At 54.8% G+C, this 18,582-nt stretch overlaps 8 protein-coding genes across 8 annotated transcripts; 5 read left to right on the top strand and 3 right to left on the bottom strand.

Moving 5' to 3' along the window:
* The first annotated feature begins 712 nt into the window (after positions 1-712).
* On the top strand, positions 713-1,666 carry CC84DRAFT_402132 (uncharacterized protein). Its single transcript, XM_018186047.1, has 4 exons — positions 713-1,071; positions 1,120-1,179; positions 1,227-1,356; positions 1,406-1,666. Exons 1-4 carry the CDS (start codon positions 794-796, stop codon positions 1,475-1,477), a joined length of 540 nt encoding a protein of 179 aa, XP_018029780.1. The 5' UTR covers positions 713-793; the 3' UTR covers positions 1,478-1,666.
* On the top strand, positions 1,480-1,815 carry CC84DRAFT_1223086 (uncharacterized protein; the record flags this gene model as incomplete). Its single annotated transcript, XM_018183459.1, has 1 exon — positions 1,480-1,815. One exon carries the CDS (start codon positions 1,480-1,482, stop codon positions 1,813-1,815), a length of 336 nt encoding a protein of 111 aa, XP_018029779.1.
* A 3-nt stretch (positions 1,816-1,818) lies between these two features.
* Positions 1,819-4,132, bottom strand: CC84DRAFT_1169515 (ATP-dependent DNA helicase II subunit 1). The gene is made up of 2 exons (XM_018179677.1): positions 3,905-4,132; positions 1,819-3,853 (listed from the first exon to the last, which is right to left on the bottom strand). Exons 1-2 carry the CDS (start codon positions 3,968-3,970, stop codon positions 1,940-1,942), a joined length of 1,980 nt encoding a protein of 659 aa, XP_018029778.1. The 5' UTR covers positions 3,971-4,132; the 3' UTR covers positions 1,819-1,939.
* Positions 4,133-4,200: 68 nt separating this feature from the next.
* Positions 4,201-5,779, top strand: CC84DRAFT_1157409 (ferrochelatase-domain-containing protein). Its single transcript, XM_018177011.1, has 2 exons — positions 4,201-4,600; positions 4,654-5,779. The coding sequence occupies exons 1-2, from the start codon at positions 4,367-4,369 to the stop codon at positions 5,704-5,706; spliced, it is 1,287 nt and encodes a 428-aa protein (XP_018029777.1). The 5' UTR covers positions 4,201-4,366; the 3' UTR covers positions 5,707-5,779.
* A 345-nt stretch (positions 5,780-6,124) lies between these two features.
* CC84DRAFT_1169513 (uncharacterized protein) lies at positions 6,125-7,986 on the top strand. The gene is made up of 5 exons (XM_018179676.1): positions 6,125-6,341; positions 6,420-6,553; positions 6,621-7,075; positions 7,127-7,362; positions 7,413-7,986. The coding sequence occupies exons 1-5, from the start codon at positions 6,207-6,209 to the stop codon at positions 7,725-7,727; spliced, it is 1,275 nt and encodes a 424-aa protein (XP_018029776.1). The 5' UTR covers positions 6,125-6,206; the 3' UTR covers positions 7,728-7,986.
* A 1,579-nt stretch (positions 7,987-9,565) lies between these two features.
* On the bottom strand, positions 9,566-11,894 carry CC84DRAFT_1104491 (F-box/WD repeat-containing protein pof1; the record flags this gene model as incomplete). The annotated part of the gene is made up of 5 exons (XM_018175061.1): positions 9,566-9,793; positions 9,878-10,226; positions 10,311-10,673; positions 10,722-11,371; positions 11,421-11,894. 5 exons carry the CDS (start codon positions 11,892-11,894, stop codon positions 9,566-9,568), a joined length of 2,064 nt encoding a protein of 687 aa, XP_018029775.1.
* A 1,423-nt stretch (positions 11,895-13,317) lies between these two features.
* Positions 13,318-14,373, bottom strand: CC84DRAFT_402071 (glycoside hydrolase family 61 protein-like protein). The gene is made up of 2 exons (XM_018186046.1): positions 14,069-14,373; positions 13,318-14,015 (listed from the first exon to the last, which is right to left on the bottom strand). The coding sequence occupies exons 1-2, from the start codon at positions 14,130-14,132 to the stop codon at positions 13,402-13,404; spliced, it is 678 nt and encodes a 225-aa protein (XP_018029774.1). The 5' UTR covers positions 14,133-14,373; the 3' UTR covers positions 13,318-13,401.
* A 1,361-nt stretch (positions 14,374-15,734) lies between these two features.
* Positions 15,735-17,673, top strand: CC84DRAFT_1131287 (homoserine O-acetyltransferase-like protein). Its single transcript, XM_018175892.1, has 2 exons — positions 15,735-16,693; positions 16,743-17,673. The coding sequence occupies exons 1-2, from the start codon at positions 15,853-15,855 to the stop codon at positions 17,465-17,467; spliced, it is 1,566 nt and encodes a 521-aa protein (XP_018029773.1). The 5' UTR covers positions 15,735-15,852; the 3' UTR covers positions 17,468-17,673.
* Positions 17,674-18,582: the final 909 nt, after the last annotated feature.

Genomic DNA, 18,582 nt, shown 5'->3' with positions numbered 1-18,582 from the left:
TGCATGCTTTCCGCATGTGACATAGGTTAAGATCATTTCGACCGAAGCACCAATTTTTTTTTAATTCCCCATCTCCGATCATCGGTCAGTCTGCATCAGATATTCCTTTATGAAATCGAAAATTCAGGGACTGGAGGAACCCTAGTGAGGGTTTGTTTACTTTGCTTTGATAGTAAAGAGAAACGGATCCACTCGTCGAGTCATGATAGCGGGATAGAGGACGTCAAAGGGAGGGTAGATCATCGGTTGGGCTTCGGATCGACCCGGGATTAGCGCGGCGCTACCGTACCACAAGCTCAACGCTCTTCGTGATACCCAGAAACGTCTGTTACACGACTTTTGGTCTCAATTTCATCGGCGAGTGGTTGCGTCGTCCCGAGATCTGCCGCATGTATCTTCTCTCAGGGCTCGCTCTCGTAGGCACATTGCTGAACGAACAACGCCGAGCACGGCAGAAGAACTGACTTTAATATCTCTTAGGGAAACTTTGCAGAGCAAACTCTAGGGCATCAGCAAACTCATCCTTGTGGCCAGCCCCCAAATCTCGCGTGTACAACATGCAGCTCCATGCGTCTACCGTCCAATCAACCCATCATTCCCGCATTTGAAAAGCGTGACAAAGTTCACTAGAAAGTCCATTAGTGGCAGCACGCACCAATCGCAAGCTAGTGAGCGCGGAGACACGAAGGCACAACATGCCCACAACATAAATCTTTCATTAAGGGAGCTCGGAGCCCGCATGTACCGTGAACTTTATTCGCGCATTCTCTTACTGTAGGGACGAATATCGAAAATGACTTGTGAAATTGCTGCTGAACGTTTTAAGCTGGGCAACTGCGCTTCCAGAGCCCCACAGGGCACTGGACCTGCCGTGCTTCCACGTGCTATTTCAGCGTGGGGCTGGTACTCTGTTGGGTCCAACTCGGATGGAATGATATGTACGCTCGCCCCAACTGCAATCATCACGAAGCCCCTTCCTCAACATGCCTTCGCGTGCAGTTGGCATTTCTTGCAAACAGGGACCTCCGTAACTCAAGATAACGATGATGCCACGCTATCATCATGGAACGGGTACTGGATCGATCGAGCCTGCCCAAACAATAAGGACGGATGGTGCAGGCCCTTCACCGCGTGCTCTGGGAAGTCGATCGTATTCCGATCTCAAACCTTGCGAATCTGGTAATCACGCGCTCAGTATCGGCATAGCGAGACTGAAGCGTCCGCAGTCCGTCCCGTGGAACAGAATTCCTATATCCTACGTACGGCGCGAAGCAAGCTGTCCTGAGCAACATGCACTACCAGAACAAGGGCTTTGACCCGATACATACTACCAGGAGTTGCCACCACTGCGCGTCGGTACGTCGCCTCATGTGAGCCTGTGGCCCGTGTCGCTAAGTGCTCGCAGAATCGATGTAATTGTTTCCCGCGCACGCGACAATTGCGTCCGCGACAGCTATTCCTTCATCACCATCTATAGCCATGTCCACTCCAGCATCGCCGTATGGCAGCACAGTCTCGACGTCCGCACACGACCACACGTCAACAGGTATCATAGCAGGAAGCGTAGTCGGGGGTGTCATCGCGCTTGGGATAATTGCACTGTTAGCATTTGTCATACACAAGGGTTCTAAGCACAGAGGAAGCGAGATTCACCGACAACCGCAGGTCGACAAAATGCCGTACCAGGAGTTTGACCAGCACGATGCGCTCTCGGATCCGATTGTGTGTCAGGGTGGAAGGCATGAGGACATTTCTGAGTTGGCAAATGTGTCTGTGTACGAATTGCCCAAGAAAGTTACACAGCAATCGAAGTAGCTAGGAGAGTGTGTCATCAAGCAGATTCGTGTTCATCATTCATACAGGGACGATACCCTCACACGAAACATGTAAGTCCCATCCAACACCTGAACGCCGTCCCACTCAAGTATCCTTCGCTCATTCACAGTCCCTTATTCTCCAAATAGTCCTGCACGCGCTCTATAAGATCCGCCTTCTTCCCACTGATCGGCTGTCCCCTAGCACCCAAGTACTCCTTCAGTATAGCAACAGTCTGCTTACTGATCTGTCCCTTGTCATTGATAGCAGCCATCTGCTGGTCGGTCAAGCCATCGTCGCCATATTCGTCCTTCACAATCGCTTCCTTCTTAACACGCTTCTTCGGCTTCGGCTCGTCTTCATCGTCGTCCACTGCAACGGCGGCGGGGCGCTTCTTGGCTGCTGCCTTCGGACGAGAGGACAACGCGGAGTGTCCGACAGTAGCGAACACTTTCTCGAACTCCTCACCGTACGCTGTTATGTACTCGCCCGCGCGTTTGTCGATCTGCTTGTACTTGGGGAGCGTCTTGTCGTCTGGCTTGGTAGGGACCTCTTCTTCGAGGGCCATAGCCTGCAGGATGCGGTAGAACCACTGCAAGTCAGGATTAGGATACTTGCTTGGATCGTACACGCCTTTAGGTAGCTGGAGCTGCTCGACGATGATGCGCATCTTGTCCGTCAACTCATCCGTCGTGCGTGGCTCCGCAGGCTGCTCGGGGCATTGGCGGAGATCATCTGCAAAGGGGAGCGGTACAAGCCACAGTCCGGGCGGCATTGTCTGCTCGCCGTTCTCGTCATAGCGCTCTTCGCCCGGGATCAGGGCTGCCATGACGGGCGACGCGTTCTTGCGGGGCACGAACCATGTCAATGCCATCTTCTTAGACTTGATCAGTTTCTGCTGCAGGGCGGAAAAGACGCGTGTTGAGCCAATGAAGTCCACTTCAGACGGGTACACAAAGGTCGCTTTGCCTATATTGGCCCAGAGAGGAAGGAGGGAAAGAGGCTTAAAGCCGACGATGCGCATGATGGGCTCACCGAAGCATTGGCGAATCTGGGTGATCTCTTCAGGAGTGAAAGTGATAGTGTCGCCACCAAACTTGTAGGCTTTGCGTAGCTCGGTCTTTTCGACTACGCGAGCGGTATCATCGGCCATGTGTGATGTGGAGCTCTGTACTATCTGTGGCTTTTCACCACCCACCCAGACATAGCATGACTTGACGTGCTCTTGACGTTTGATTAGGATGAAGCCCTTAACTCCGATTCGCATACCAGGGCCAAGCTCCAAAGGCAGGCTGAACAGTGCTCTTCGAGGCGCAGCTTTGGAATTTATGGAAGCTAGGAGCTGTTTGAGAAGGGTGAGACCGTCGCCACTCTTTGCAACTTTTGTGGTCGTTGCTATTGCTACAGGTGCATCCGGGTCCGAAGGAGACGTAGGGTATACTAGATCATCGTAGAACCTCGTCCGGTCAAAGCCATGGTCGGGTTTCGAGATGGGAAACAGATCGATTGTGCAATCCAGGTCGTACAAGTCGCGGGCTCGCGTTATCGCTGTGTCCTTGTCCTGCTTTACCCTGGCTGGGTTATCATTATCCGTAACCAAAAAGAGTCGTCGCGAGGAGAAGTTGGGGGCCTTTGTTGTAAAGATCTGATTTGCGCAGAACAGTACTGAAGCAATGGTGGGCGCCTCCTTCGCGGGCTTCAAGATCTCTTCTGCCTCTTCCTCGTTCTCCAGCAAATCTCGCAGCTGCTTCACATCCTGTGCGCTGGGGACGTCCAGATCTGCTAGCAGATAGCAATGTTGGAATGTGTTGTCCCCATCTTTTAGGTCCGTCTTCTCAGTACCGTAGAGAAGTATGCCCATCATGTCTTTTGGATTTGAGATGATGCGCTGCTGCATGAGGTGGTATGCGCATTTAAGGGCAGCAGAGGCGGGGGAATCGCGCTCGGCTTTCTTGTCGTCTGACGGCGGTGGGCGTTCCAGCATAGATGCGCTGATGTCGATGGCGAAGAGAACGGCATCTCTAATGGTCTTGTAGCTCTGGTGTACGTCAACATACAGAACGCACTGAAGCTGCGCTTCTATTCATACGGCGTCATCAATCTCCTCCTCGTCATCTTCCTCCTCACCAAGCCGATTATCCTGTGTGTCGGCCATGGCTGCCGTCTGGGAGATGCGCCGCTACTGGGAGTATACGATTGAAGACGGCGCGATCGAGCACGCCTCTGGATTTTGTACACGGTGAGTTGGTGTCGCAGAGACGAAGACGAAAAGGTCAGGAGCATTTGCGGTGAGCGGCGAGTTTGTGTTCGCGGCGCGGTGGCTCCTTCTCTCTCAGGCAGCAGCGCGCCTGCCTCGCCTCCAGCGCGTGATCATGTGACGTCCTCCCGCCGCGAGCGATGCTTACGATCCATAGCTCCGATCGTTGGCTCCAGTCGCAAGCTCCGCATTGGCCACTCGTCATCAAGCGGCCACTATTCACATGGCTCTTCTGGACATTGCGCCAAACTTCCTCCCATAACATTCCGAGGTAGCGCTTCTTTCATTTTCGTAATGGCGATGCGCTCGCCCTTATCACACGCTGTGAAGCGTACAACGTACAAATCACCCGCCACCCCGGTCTTGTCACCGTGTACCCAGCGCTGGAAGAGAAGCAATGCGACGGTTGCTCCCCCACCCGTTACGCAGAGCTCCGCCGGCTCAAAAGGCCCCACTGCCATGGTATTCATGAACATGGGCGGACCTTCGACGACCGACGAAGTTCATGGCTTCCTCAGCAATTTGTTTGTACGTCATGACTTGAGAATTTATTTCCGACTTCCATAAGCTTACACCTGCAGTCTGATGCCGACTTGATACCCCTGGGCCGTCTACAGAACTACATTGGCCCCTACATCGCACGAAGACGTACACCCAAGATTCAAAAACAATACGCCGAAATTGGTGGTGGCTCGCCCATCCGGAAGTGGTCTGAGTACCAGGCCGCTGAGATGTGCAAGATCCTGGACCAAACCTCGCCAGAGACCGCACCGCATAAGCCATACGTCGCATTCCGATATGCCAACCCTCTGACAGAAGAAATGTACAACCGATTACTCGCAGACGGTTTCGGGGGTGGCAAGGGTGGGCGCGCTGTCGCGTTTACGCAATACCCGCAATATTCGTGCTCGACGACGGGCTCATCGCTCAATGAGCTATGGAAGTGGCGACAAAGGTTAGAAGGCAAGAGGGCCGGTGGAGAGGTCAACCCAGAGGGCGCAATCAAGTGGAGTGTCATCGACCGATGGCCCACGCATCCAGGGCTGGTGGAAGCCTTTGCGCAAAACATCGAGAAGACGCTTCAAGAGTACCCGCCAGAGCGAAGAGATAACGTCGTTCTTCTCTACTCGGCGCATAGTTTACCCATGACCGTAGTTAACCGTGGCGACCCGTACCCGCAGGAAGTGGCAGCTACGGTGCACGCTGTGAATCAGCGACTAGGCATGAAGTACAAGTACCGACTTGTCTGGCAATCACAAGTCGGACCGCAGCCCTGGCTTGGAGCGCAGACATCGGACACGGTCAAGAACCTGATGAAGAAGGGCAACACCGACCTCATCCTAATTCCGATTGCCTTCACGAGCGACCATATCGAGACACTGTATGAATTGGACAAGGAGGTCATTGGCGAAGATGCGGAGGGTCATGAGGGCGTAAAGCGCGTGGAGAGCCTGAATGGCAACCCTATCTTCATCCAGGGTCTTGCTGATATTGCAAAGGCTCACCTGCACGCCGGAGTCGCTTGCAGCAACCAAATGACGTTGAGATGTCCCGGGTGTGTGAGCGAACGGTGCTTGGGCTCGAAGGAGTTCTTTGCTGGCCAGAACAAGCTCCTCGAGCCTCTAGCTGCGTGAGGGTGACAGCTTGGCTATAAGGGGGACTAATGTACGTTACTGTATAGCATGGCGTGGAAATCAAAAGGCGTAGCGGAATTCATTCTAGTACTGCTGGCCAACTCATTCCTATCTTGAAGCTTTGTGATCATCCTTGACCCGCTCCGTTTGCATTGACTGGCAACGGAATCCAGGGCCTGAGGTACACCGATATCCGCAGACCTCAGAGATGTAAGAGATACCTGAAGGCAGAGTCCACATAGCGCATTGTATCGCCTCTGCAAGTCTACAAAGAAAGGTCCTCGACCACGCCAACGCAGGAGAGGTGCTCGCGCATTCCGTGTGGTTGCTGTGCCTTGTCGGCGGCGCGAATCGGGGAACTAGGGCCGCCAAGCGCTCGAAACCCGGCGACCCAACATTCAACCAAAGTTTTGCTCACCAACAGCTCAAGCTGACACGCTCCTACACCCTCCCCTCACCACTTCCGCCGCTGCCCCCTCCTCCTCGGCACCACCGTCACCATGTTGTCCAGGACCATCAGGCGGAGCATTGCGTCGCCGCTCCGGCGCAATGCCTTCGTCCCTGCCGCCGCGCGACCTGCCTTCAGGACCGTCACCACCGACGCCGCTTCAGCGCACGCCGAGGCCGTGCCAACGGTACGCACCCCCCGGAACATGGCAGTCATGCCTGGGTTGGATGGATGATGGGTGGAACGGATGATTGACGTGCTGCAGGAGGATGACAAGCCCTTCGAGGTCCGCCTCTCCGACGAGAGCTTCGAGACGTACGAGCTCGACCCGCCGGCCTACACCCTCGACACCACAAAGGCCGAGCTGAAGCAGATGTACTACGACATGGTCGCCATGCGGTATGAACCGGCCCTTCCCTTGCCTGTCTGGCAGAGCTCGAGAAGCGGGTCCTAACAGGCTTTCTAGACGCATGGAGATGGCCGCCGACAGGCTCTACAAGGAGAAGAAGATCCGCGGTTTCTGCCATCTGTCCACCGGTCAGGAGGCCGTCGCCGTCGGTATCGAGCACGCGATCGAGCGCGCCGACCACCTCATCACCGCCTACCGCTGCCACGGCTTCGCCATGATGCGCGGCGGAACCATCAAGTCCATCATTGGTGAACTGCTTGGCCGGAGAGAGGGTATCGCCTACGGAAAGGGTGGATCTATGCACATGTTCGCCCCCGGGTTCTACGGTGGTAACGGTATCGTCGGTGCCCAGGTTCCCGTCGGTGCCGGTATCGCTTTCGCCAACGCCTACGAGAACAAGAAGAACGTGACACTTGCTCTGTACGGAGACGGTGCTTCCAACCAGGGTCAGGTCTTCGAGGCCTACAACATGGCCAAGCTGTGGAACCTCCCCATTATCTTCGCTTGCGAGAGTAGGTGGACACATTGGTAGCCCTGTGCGTTCGAATGCTAACCCCAGCCAGACAACAAGTACGGTATGGGTACCGCTGCCAACCGCTCTTCGGCCATCACCGATTACTACAAGCGTGGTCAGTACATCCCGGGTCTCAAGATCAACGGCATGGACGTCCTCGCTGTCAAGGCCGCTACCCAGTTCGGTAAGGAATGGTGCGCCGCCGGAAAGGGACCCCTCGTCTACGAGTTCGTTACCTACCGGTACGGAGGTCACTCCATGTCCGACCCCGGAACCACCTACCGCGTAAGTCCCCTTTGGCCTGAGAATATTAACAGCAGCTAACCATCCATCAGACCCGTGAAGAAATCCAGCGTATGCGCAGCACCCAGGACCCCATTGCCGGACTCAAGCAGAAGCTCCTCGACTGGAGCGTCGTTACCGAGGAGGAGCTCAAGAGCATCGATAAGAAGGCCCGCGCCAACGTCGACGCCGAAGTCGCCGAAGCCGAGAAGATGGCCCCTCCCGAGGCCATCCCCAAGGTCCTGTTCGAAGACATCTACGTCCGCGGCTCCGAGCCCGAGTTCCTGCGTGGCAGAATCCCGGAAGAGAACTTCTACTACGCTGAGGCGGATCTGGGCAAAGAGAAGGACTCTCCTGCCCGGACTTAGAATGCTTGAGGCATTGAAGGCGAACGGGGTGTGGTGGAGAATTAGTGAGCTTGTAATATATCACCTTGTGCGGGGGCAAGCACTTGGGCATTGTGGATATTAGCAGCGGACGTGTGGTGATTCTTGGTCGTATTAACCATGTTTTGGGACAGCGGGGAATAGAGTCTTTTCTGGATTGCATTGGATCTGTGGTCCCTGTGCTGTGCTACTCCTTGTGAATTGAAACACTGTCTTCCCGAGCGTACTGGGTATTCGTACGAAGCGAACCAGAAGGAGTCCTCAGCCATCCATCCTTACGTCACACCCGCAACAAGGCGGACCCTCTGGTATTCCTCGCTCGAGTCGTCGGATATCACTTGACTACATTTGTCAGTAACATGATGTTGACCTCTCGCCTTTTTGAACTTCTTGTATAAACATGAACGTATCTCACATAAAAAAACCCCCACAAGAACGTTTACAATGTGCAGTGTCTGTCCTTGTTTACCCCACGCATGATCTTTTTCCCTCGAAAAACCCATCTTCCCCTGAAGTGACACGGGGAACAGTCCATAGCAGGGCAGTAACCCAAAGGACGTAGAGTTGGACTTTGAAGCATCCAAACTTGAGCACGTAGAAAGGACCGCCAACTCCTTTACATCACGGCCGTTGTGGCATGCACGTGCGAACACAATCCCCCGAGGAGTAACGTCGAAGCCGAAGAAGAAATGTAACAGACACCATTGCGCAGCTATGCCAAATAAAGGCAAGAAAACTCGGTGTATGCAACTGACGTCCGCGTCGGGGTGGCATCTCTAGGCTTCGCATACAGCCTCTATTCATGCCAACTGAAAACTATGGCTTCCCGGGTCGGGGCGGGTTGCTTGCACAGGTGGAGGCGAGTTTTGCGGATGGGAGTGACGGAGAGGAGGCCGGTGGGGAGCCGGGGTGTCGCAAGAAGATGTTCTGCAGTCAGACCACCGGTTCGAGAGACTGATACGCATCTGGCTCTAGGAGGTGGTTTGCTGGTAGGGGATCACTGGAAGGCGTTGTCAAACTTAGACGCCTGGGTCGTTAAAAGTTCCTAGGTGATTGTAGTGTCGAGGTGAAGCCATCCGACGCACCCGCAGTGTGTACCAAGCAGCCCAACGCCCCGGTGCACTCACCAACGCTCACTCGCACCGCACGCGATCTTGAAGTATCCGTATATTCTAGTCCGTCTCTCTAATTCTGAACTTCTCGCCACCCACCCACCCAAAATGTTCCATCTCATCCCTACCCTTTTTCCTTCCCAACCCCGGTGCATGTCCACACCCATACTATCCCAACGGTGAAAGTGGAAACAAATCTGCGCCAGACGCACATCCATGCAGTGCCCAAACGCCCCAGAAATGCCTAGGTACAGTCTTCAAAGAACAAAAAAAAAGGAAATAAGTAATGTCGTTTGTTGTCGTGTATGTCGTGAGCTGCCTGCCGCCCATACACAAGAACGTGGGTACAACAAGGTAGGGAGGGTATCAACGCTTGCCATCGATCCGAACAAAGCAACACCGTTTGTCGTCATACATGAACTGCCTCTTACATGATTCCTGTTTACACGACAGGACGCTCCGGCGCAACGTAAGATTGTCCCCAATAGCGGTCGTATCACAGCATTCGCCTGAGCTGCGTCAAGACCTGTGGACCATTCGTGTAGTCATGCTCAAAATCCATGGCCCTCACATCTCCCATCATCCTGACTCCCGCGGTCGGGAAGCAGGCTCCAGGCTAGGACGCTCGACGAGGCAATTGAAAGCGGCCAGATACTGTAGCACGGCCTGAGCGTTTAGTGGCCTTCCTCAAAGGGCTGAATGCGCTCGCTACGAGGTCATGCCGACGTCGGGCATAGGGATATCGTTATCAGACGGAGGGTTGGCGTTCGACACCCGTTGCAGGGCGGGTGCGGAAGCTGTGGAAGGAAGTGCGGAGACGGGCCGTACGGGCGGAGGTTGTGAATAGAGGTCGTCGGAGCTGTGGTCGGGCATGCTCATGGGGGAGGAGGAGCGGAAGTCTTCAATATCGTCTTCTGGGGGGGCAAAGGACCATACCTAGTTTGTGTGTTAGCAATACCGCTTCAGGCATAGTGTACGAGGTAAATGAGATGTAAGAGAGTCGGGAAGGTGCAGTCGTACCTCCATGATGGTCCTCCCGCCCCTCGCCGCCATAATGACAGCCTTCTCCTCCTCAAATACAACTCGCCACACCGCCTCCGCAGGCGTACTGAGTTCGCGGACGAGCGTTCCTTTTTTGAGATCCCAGACTTTGACACGGCCGTCGGACCCACCGCTAACGATGCGCGTGTTGTCGAACTGCAGGCTCGTGACACTGTTATCGTGCGCCGCGAGTCGATGAATGGGCTGGTAATCGGCAAGGCTCCAGACTCTGACAGATCCGTCCGAGCCACCCGTGACGAGTACATCTTCGCGCATCTGCAGCTGGCCTACGAGCGAGGTGTGTCCCTGTAGCACGGCCAAGCATTTGCTACATCACGAACACAGATTAGCGAATGGCAACATACAAGCACAGCAGCGACAGTTGGTCACCGCGAATCACAAATAGACTCACCCGTCGGTCGGATCCCAAATTCTCACACTCGTGTCCAAGCTGCCCGTCGCAATCTTTTTCCCATCAAAGGCAATAGCATAGATTTGGCTGAAGTGGCCGGTGAGCGTACGCAAGCATTTGCCCTCGCTGATGCTCCATATCTTTGCTGTCGTGTCGTAAGACCCAGACACAACAATATCGCCGTGTATCTCGAGGCAGCGAACGCTCGCCTGGTGACCAATCAGGACGTGCTTGCAGAGACCCTTTTTGAGGTCCCATATGCGGAGAGTTGTATCTCTTGAACCTGAGATGGCTGTATGTGCATCGGACATCTTGAGGCAGCGCACGGTAGAGGTGTGCCCCCGGAGAGTGAATTGTGGGTAACTGTATGAGACGTTAGAGCCCTGCGTGGGCTGTGAGAGGACTACTGACCCTGTCGCGAGGTTCCAGACCCGCACATCGCGGTCGCATCCTCCACTGACGAGTAAGTCACCCCAGGGCACCATCGCCCAGACGCCCATGACATGCCCTTGTAGTGTTTTCTGGTGATAGCCCTCGGTGTCGAAGACGTGAATCTTGGCGTTGTCCAGGGCCACGACAATGTACTTCTTGGTCAGGTGCAGGCTTGTGACGACACCCTGTTCGGGTGTGATTTGGCGCGCATCGCAGTGGCCACCCTGCCGCCATGCCGTCTCGACCTGGTACCGTTGCTTGAAATGTGACCGGTACGTGGTGGCTTTAGATCTCGATGGGATTTCTTTCCGCTTCGACGTCCTGTCCAGGCTCTGTGTCCGCAATCCTTCTCCTGCTGCACCCGAGCTGGCGCCGTCGAGTTGCTCCTTGTTGGCCGTGTCTTCGGAGCGCGAGGCACGGCTGGGCTGTAGCCAATGCGACTTGGATGACTCCTCCTCTTCGTCGCCGGGATCGTCTTCCTCGCTCCTCTCTTCTCTTGACAACCCTCTGTACGAGAACTTCTGGCACAACAGCCGCCATGCGGTGTCGTCGTTGACGAGTTCGCGCCACTTCTTGGAGACCTGGGAGGCGCGGGCGAGGGTCGTGGGATCGTCCACGCATTCTAGTATCTGGAGAGGTGTCAGAGTATAATCCGCCTGTCGCTTGGGAGATACCGACCCGGAAGCACAACTCAGTGGGCAGCACCATGAAGGGGTCCTTCTTCAGGCGCGGGCTGACAAACTCGGCGACAAAGCTCAGCTCATGGCTGTCGCACAGGTTGAGCAGCTCCCCCAGCAGGCGCAGCCGCTCGGGGCGGTTCATGTCGCTGAACAGCGCGCGCGTGTTCTTGATCTGCGAGTCCTCATGTTCGGCGGCGGTGCTCCAGTCCGGGACTCGCTGGGTGGGGGTCGGACTGGGCGCGGGCGTCGGCGGTGAGGCGGGTGCAGAGGGCAGTGTGTTGTGCGGGATGGTCGAGGACAGCGGGCTCGTGGGCGTTATTATGGGCCGCGGCGCCGAGGAGCGAGACATGCGGCCCTGCTTGCGCGAGTGGGCCGTGGGCGATGCGAACATGTTGCCGGGGCGCATGGCCGCCGAAGACGCCGACGCGGAGGCGCCCATGTCGGTGTCGGAGTCGTTGGAGGCTTCGTTCATGGTGGTGTCGTCTGGCCGGCGAGCCAGCGGCTGGAAGTAGTCGTGCTGGTCCATGATGGCGGCGGCGGCGACGGCGAAGCTCTGCGAGTGCTCTGCGGGCGCGACTGCGCTGGCTGGGTCGCGGGCCGGTGGTACAGTACAGCAGACGGGTAGCCCAAAGGGACGTTGCAGGAGGGCTTCTGGCGCTGCCGGGCTGCTAGTGTTTCGAGATGTCAGGCCGGGCGGTGAGGTAAGCCCCAGCTGGGCTGATGCGGTGCGGTGCGGTGAGACCGTTTGCTGCCGGCAAATGCGCAGATACAACACTCGACAAAGATTCCGCGGGCGCTGCAGGCTCAAGGCGATTGGGGTGACGAGACGAGCACCGTAACATCACGGCTTCCTTGGTCACTTCGTCGCCAAGCCCCAGATGAACGCCTGCATGTCCCCTCCACCAGACCGCGCCTGTCCCCTGCATATCCCATGTCCCGTGGTGACATAATTGCGCCATGTACCAGCACAAGAGGCCTTCTGGCCATGATGATCGCTATCCAGTCTTCGAGTGCCCGTCAGCGCCCTCAAGCGCTCTGATGTCTGAACCCATGAGTAGCCATTTATAGATGCTCAACCCCAAACGCCCGCCCCCGCAGACCTCCGCCAGGGGAACATGTTCACGCACGTCTCAGCCTCACGGCAACCAAATCGTCACCTTCGCCCCCTCTCGATCCAAACCCGTGCTGAACCGAACCGCACCGTCCCGTCGTGAACTAGGTACACAACGCTGTGTCAGCACGCCATCTGGCAATCGGCCCTTCTGCAACCCCGACTCGCCCCCGGATCTGTCAGGTCTGCATCCACCGATCCCCAACAACCATTGATCGTCGACACTACTGCAGAAAGCCATTTATCTTGAATTGCATGCCAGCTCTAGAACTTTGCGGAGAATGGCCGGACTGTTCCACTGTCACTCTGCAGATTGTTGGTGTGATCACCCCACGTGCTGCCAAACTGGGTCCTTCCCGTGATGTGTTGCGGATTTCGAGTACGCGTTGCACGGTCAAGTACATGTTACTTTGTGTGGAGTGGTGTATCATTTTGTGGCTGCAGAGTTTTCTGTCCCGCTGTCACCTCTCGTGATGGCTGCCACGTTCTGTGCATCACTGTGTAATGACCTCGATACTATCTGTGTACAGCATGCCCAAATCAACAGTTACGCCTTCGTGTGCAGTCAAAACTTCCGTAGACATAAGCAGTGTGGAGTGAATATGTTGGAACTAACGAAGCAAGAGGATGGTGTTCTTTCGAAGGAATCCTTTGATGGACACAAGCCGTCGGATCTATTGATAAAGTTGTTCTGGGCATAATTGCGCTGTTGATCTGAAGTGGTCGACACCCGGTGAAGAGTTTTCCCAGATCGACCTAGGAGCGCTTCTCACGGGGTGCCAACCCAAACCAACAGCACATTTACACCCGAGCACATTTACATTGCGTTTGAAATAATCTATATACATGAAAGCAAACCCCGAACCATCTAGCAGGTGCTGACAGCCGGTCCAGGGACCTTGTAGCTGGTGAAACCAGAGTAAATGTTAGCAGTGTATCCCGGGTCCGTGTTCTTGACGTGTCCGGGGATGGAAACACCGCTGAACGACTTGCTGCCGCCACCAGTGACCTTGATCTGCGCGCAGGAGATGTAGAACTGCGGGATGCCGCCCGGGTACGGATTGTGGATAGCGAGCTGCTCGATGCGGAGCAGGTATTCGCCGGCGGGGACGCACGACGGGATGGTCACGCTGTAGGACTGCTCGAGGTCCCACGTGGAGGAGCTGCCTGAGAACGTCGGGCCAATCTCCTTGATCTTGAACCAGGGTGTGGAACCGTCGGAGGCGGCGGCGGTCGACGAGGCCTTAGTCAGGTAGAAGGAGACGGGGCCCTGATGGTAGACGGCGATGTCAGCGGTGAATGTGACCGTTGAGCCCGCGGCGACAGAGACAGTCGACGTCGAGGCTCCTGAGCCACCGCCCACGTTACAACGAAGGTCGTTGGAGGCGAGGTCGATGACGGGCGAGTTGTTGTTGGTGTTCTGGCGGATGTTCTGGTAGACACCACCTTGCACGCCGTTCGCGGTGAGCTTCTGGAAGATGTCTGGCTGAGTGTTAGCGAACGTTTACATGGGAAATCTATTCAGCGAAACATACAGTGGCCGTTGACGGCCTCGAGGAACAAAGCCCCAGCGAGAGCGGCGGTAGAGAAGAACTTCATCTTGGAGAGTTGAAGAGTAGCTTGTTTAGATGGTTGTTATGCTTGGCTGCTGCTTTTCAACGATGTGCTGGCTCGCCCTTCTTATACTGCTCCCTGAAGTCCGTCGTCATCTTGAATTCGCGTCCAGATATTATCCACAGGTAGAATTCTTCCACGTAAGGTTACGTCCCTTTCCCCATGCGTCGCCCAACCCACGAGGTCGTCGCACGACCACCCACGCGTTTCCCTATCGAGACGAATGCACGTAGTCGCAACCAGGTCGCGGCCAGCAGATTCCTATGCATGGTGCCGGATGACCTTATTACAGTGGCATAATATGGGGGTCCGTGAGTGACAGACATCCTATCGTAGGATCGAAACGTGATTTTGCTCCAATAATGTTTGATGTTCTAACCTGGGTTGGTCATGAGACAAGCTTTTTTAATATGCATACTGGCTTTGAAGCCTGGGATCCCCGACGCAAGGCGCCCGGGAAAATAGGGAATGGATCCGGTAGAGATTCTGGGGTACAGGTGGCGTAGGCGATACGGATCGTGCATGCGAAACTTGATCAGCTCGACTCTTAGTTTACAGAACGTTGAATTTGTGAGTAGAGCGAGTGTGTTCCTGCATACGTCCCGATTGGGCTGGCACTGCTTGCAGCATTTTCAGCATTCCTAGATACTTACGGATTGCGATCAAAAGAACGGCACTGCAAGTCTCTCCTCAAATCTTACCGTGCTGTCACTGTGTACCTTGTACGACGTGTGGCTCGAAAAAGCGGGGTGTTTTGCTAGAGCGCACGTTGGATAATATAGAGTGTTTGGGCTGCCGATTTATATTGCCTAATTTCGACAACCGGGTTTTAGGACGGGTATGTGCCGAACAACAATCGACCCAAGCCTAGGCGTTTCAATCCCCGAAGAATCTTCAGGAACAACGACGAAGCCTTGCTTCCGGGAGAGGATTTGTCATGACAGTTTCGGCAAGCGGAGGTAAGTGGTGTGCAGCTTTACTGCTGTCGCTTGACGGTATCCGTAAGTCAGATAATTTGCCTTACGGACTTTTCGATAACCTATGCTGAATACCGAAACAAGATTCCTAGGAACTTTCGATCGTATTAGCGAATATGACTATATCGTGTGAACGTGATAGAGTATCGTCGAGGGAGGCCCCGAATGCTCGCATTGCTGAGCTTCCTGAGAGACAAGAATAATGGCGGCTGAAGGTTTCCGGCTTTTACAATTAACAGAGGTGGGAAGAAACAGTATCGAGCGTTAACGATGCGCCGCGATTACGATCTGGTGCGCGCGAACTAATGTCACCGCTGGTCAAGCTCTCGGACAGTCTCCGGGCGTTGAAAGCAAGAAGACAGAGACAGCACAATTGGTATGCCTAATTATTGACATATTTCCACGCGATTGAAAGGAGAAGCGGCATAACATTTTCTTAAGCATAGTTGCGACAACAAATCGGAGGTCCAACAGCGCCAGTCTGGGCACAAGTGCTGAGTGTAGGTTTGATGGGGGTCTCTCCGTGTTTCGGAATGGCAACAGAAAATCACGTGAAAAGTCGCCATCTCGCGGGCCTCCGATTGGCCAATACTTTCTACATCCCATCGTTCTTGGGGAGGCACGACATCTTTATAATCGCGAAATAGCGTCATCATGCCGCCTCCAGCTCTCTTGCCCCCCCTTGCGATTCTGCGACGGAACCTGTCCTCGCACTAGCAGCACCCGCTATGAGCCTCCCGCGCAGGTTTGCAGCTGTTGCGCGACCTACACTTCGACAGGCGGTTTCTGCTCCGCAAAAAGCCGTTGGGCGAAGCACTTTCCTGACCCCTCGTTCCAGAAAACTTCACAACCAAGCTTCTCGGAGCGCTCAAGCAGCCGTCTCTGAAGCAGACGCAGAGCCTGTCCCAGGATCCACGAATCCCGCATTATCCTTCCCATGCCTCGATAAGCAGGAGTCGCGATCGGCATCCCTCTCCAGTCGTTCGTCCGGGCCCGAGCCCTCATACACCACCGGAAAACATCTCAACTTTCACTCGCGCGAGCCGATATTACTCGATTGGGGCGGCATCCTTCCCGAGTTCAATGTTGCGTACGAGACGTGGGGCACCTTGAACAAAGACAGAAGCAATGCGGTATTGCTACACACTGGCCTGTCCGCCTCGAGCCACGCACACAGCACCGAAATCAATGCGCAGCCGGGATGGTGGGAGAATTTTATTGGCCCTGGGAAACCGCTGGACACAGACAAATACTTTGTGATATGTACGAACGTGATAGGCGGGTGCTTCGGTTCGACAGGACCGTCCTCGATCGATCCCGCGAACGGCGAACGATATGCGACAAGATTCCCAGTCCTCACAATGGAAGACATGGTACGCGCGCAATTTCGGCTTCTTGACTCGTTGAGCATCCGGAAGTTGTACGCGAGCGTTGGCTCCAGCATGGGCGGCATGCTGAGTCTAGCTTCTGGCGTACTCTTTCCGGATCGTGTAGGCAGGATCGTGAGCATCAGTGCTGCCGCGCGAAGTCATCCGTACAGTATTGCCATGAGGCATACACAACGCCAAGGTGAGTGTAAGACGGGACGATAACTGAATATCATACTGACTTGTTGTAGTGCTGATGATGGATCCGTATTGGAACCGGGGCTTTTACTACGATGGTGTACCGCCGCATTCGGGCATGAAACTTGCACGTGAGATTGCGACCGTCACGTATCGAAGCGGTCCAGAATGGGAGCAGCGCTTTGGCCGCCGACGAGCCGACCCGTCTCGACCACCGGCGCTTTGTCCGGATTTTCTGATTGAGACGTACCTTGACCATGCCGGCGAGAAGTGGTGCCTCAGCTACGACCCCAACAGCTTACTTTATGTTTCAAAGGCTATGGACCTTTTCGATCTGGGGCAAGATCACCGGAATCGCATCAACAAAGTCAGACAGGACAATGCCGGCAAACTCCAAGCATACCTAGATGGGCGCGCTCCAGCAGAGGGCGTCGAGAGCGACCTGTGCAGCCTAACTCTGCCTGAGAAGCCATATGAAGAGAAGGAACAGCCTACGGAGGAGAGCGAGGTCGCCCTTGATGCCGTCGAGGCAGCGCCCGCAGATCTGGTCGCTGGACTCAAGCCTTTGGCGAATACCCCAGCATTAATTCTAGGTGTAGCTAGCGATATCCTGTTTCCGGCATGGCAACAGAAAGAGATTGCAAACACGCTCAAGCGGACTGGAAACAAGAATGTCACACATATCGAGTTGGGCGAGGAGAAGAGTCTATTTGGACACGACACTTTCCTGCTTGATCTTAAAAATGTTGGTGGAGCCGTCCAGTCATTCTTGGGCTGAGTCATGGTAAAGCGATGTTGGGCTTATCTTCCTGTACATTGTGTATTTTTGTACTTATAGCGTTGCATGGCAAGGCGTTGGTGGGCCAATCTTGCAATTCCAGAACTTCCCATGGGTCCCCACTTGGCTCGATGCATCTAGAATTACTACGCACCCACCAATGTTATTCCTGGAATACGGAAAGCTCCAACATTCCCATATTCTACTCTGGCTCCATGCACTACCATTCATGCGCGGCCTTTTCTCGCTCTCATATCTACATATTAGATTGCCTTGTTTCACTAGACAGCCTGGCGTAACCCAATATATGGTCCCAGAATCCCTTGTTCCTGCAGACCAAGGGTCACGCCGACCAGCCCTCACAGTGGCTCGTGGCTCCGAAGTCATTAGTGCTTGCCCTGCACCATTGCTGTGAAGGCCGAACGCCTTCTCTGCTCTAGGCTTGACCATTCTCGTCTCTCCAGAGAAAAACGAGGACGATATCCCTCTGCAGCGTCGAATAGATTCAAGGCCACGCGAAGATGAAGGTGTGGAAATAACGCCAGCAAGCTCTGTCCTTTGTCCATACAATGCCGCCGACTAATACGCTGGTCTAATATCACGGCAAGACTCAGAAGCAATCAGCGTAAAGCATCATCTCTCTGTTGACAATCAGATCCTCACCATCGCCACTAGCCTCTGTCATACAGGAACTGAAACCCTCGTCCGTGTAGACGGGCTCAAATAAGGCCATAGTCATGGCCCAGCACGTCAACTCTAGTGCACTACCGTCCTTGGTGGACCAGAAGATCGCCGGGGGTGGAAAGTACGAATATCTGGAGAAGGATAGTCTGGTATACTGCTAGTGGCAAGATTGTACACGAACCAGGCACCTCGGTTCGGTACTTTAGCCGAACTTATGGCAATGAAGAGCTGCGCTTCTTTCTGGCGGATAGACGTTCTATGCAACGACTGTTCATCCGACAGCGGTCCACGCCTTTTGTAACATGTATCCAGCAAGCGCTTGATCACGAGCAATCTTCTGGCGAGGCTCAGAGAATCGTAAGTGAGCCGAGGCCTGCTTGGATCATGCCTGACATGGAAGAACAAATGCGGTTTCTTGGCTGGCTTATCGT

The sequence above is a fragment of the Paraphaeosphaeria sporulosa genome, assembly GCF_001642045.1.
Source record: "Paraphaeosphaeria sporulosa strain AP3s5-JAC2a unplaced genomic scaffold CC84scaffold_15, whole genome shotgun sequence".
Lineage (NCBI taxonomy): Eukaryota > Fungi > Ascomycota > Dothideomycetes > Pleosporales > Didymosphaeriaceae > Paraphaeosphaeria > Paraphaeosphaeria sporulosa.
The sequence above is the reverse complement of the archived record's forward strand: the minus strand, read 5'-3'. Positions and strand labels throughout refer to the sequence as shown.

Bases quoted from the DNA above. Each gene is read 5' to 3' on its own strand.
- CC84DRAFT_402132 (XM_018186047.1), top strand. From the start codon at position 794: ATGACTTGTGAAATTGCTGCTGAACGTTTTAAGCTGGGCAACTGCGCT. The intron at 1,180-1,226 runs GTAATCACGCGC...AAGCGTCCGCAG, and splicing joins TCTCAAACCTTGCGAATCTG to TCCGTCCCGTGGAACAGAAT. The intron at 1,357-1,405 runs GTACGTCGCCTC...AAGTGCTCGCAG, and splicing joins GTTGCCACCACTGCGCGTCG to AATCGATGTAATTGTTTCCC.
- CC84DRAFT_1169515 (XM_018179677.1), bottom strand. From the start codon at position 3,970: ATGGCCGACACACAGGATAATCGGCTTGGTGAGGAGGAAGATGACGAG. The intron at 3,854-3,904 runs GTATGAATAGAA...GACGTACACCAG, and splicing joins AGGAGGAGATTGATGACGCC to AGCTACAAGACCATTAGAGA.
- CC84DRAFT_1157409 (XM_018177011.1), top strand. From the start codon at position 4,367: ATGGCGATGCGCTCGCCCTTATCACACGCTGTGAAGCGTACAACGTAC. The intron at 4,601-4,653 runs GTACGTCATGAC...TTACACCTGCAG, and splicing joins GCTTCCTCAGCAATTTGTTT to TCTGATGCCGACTTGATACC.
- CC84DRAFT_1169513 (XM_018179676.1), top strand. From the start codon at position 6,207: ATGTTGTCCAGGACCATCAGGCGGAGCATTGCGTCGCCGCTCCGGCGC. The intron at 7,076-7,126 runs GTAGGTGGACAC...AACCCCAGCCAG, and splicing joins CATTATCTTCGCTTGCGAGA to ACAACAAGTACGGTATGGGT. The intron at 7,363-7,412 runs GTAAGTCCCCTT...ACCATCCATCAG, and splicing joins ACCCCGGAACCACCTACCGC to ACCCGTGAAGAAATCCAGCG.
- CC84DRAFT_402071 (XM_018186046.1), bottom strand. From the start codon at position 14,132: ATGAAGTTCTTCTCTACCGCCGCTCTCGCTGGGGCTTTGTTCCTCGAG. The intron at 14,016-14,068 runs GTATGTTTCGCT...ACACTCAGCCAG, and splicing joins CGAGGCCGTCAACGGCCACT to ACATCTTCCAGAAGCTCACC.
- CC84DRAFT_1131287 (XM_018175892.1), top strand. From the start codon at position 15,853: ATGAGCCTCCCGCGCAGGTTTGCAGCTGTTGCGCGACCTACACTTCGA. The intron at 16,694-16,742 runs GTGAGTGTAAGA...GACTTGTTGTAG, and splicing joins GAGGCATACACAACGCCAAG to TGCTGATGATGGATCCGTAT.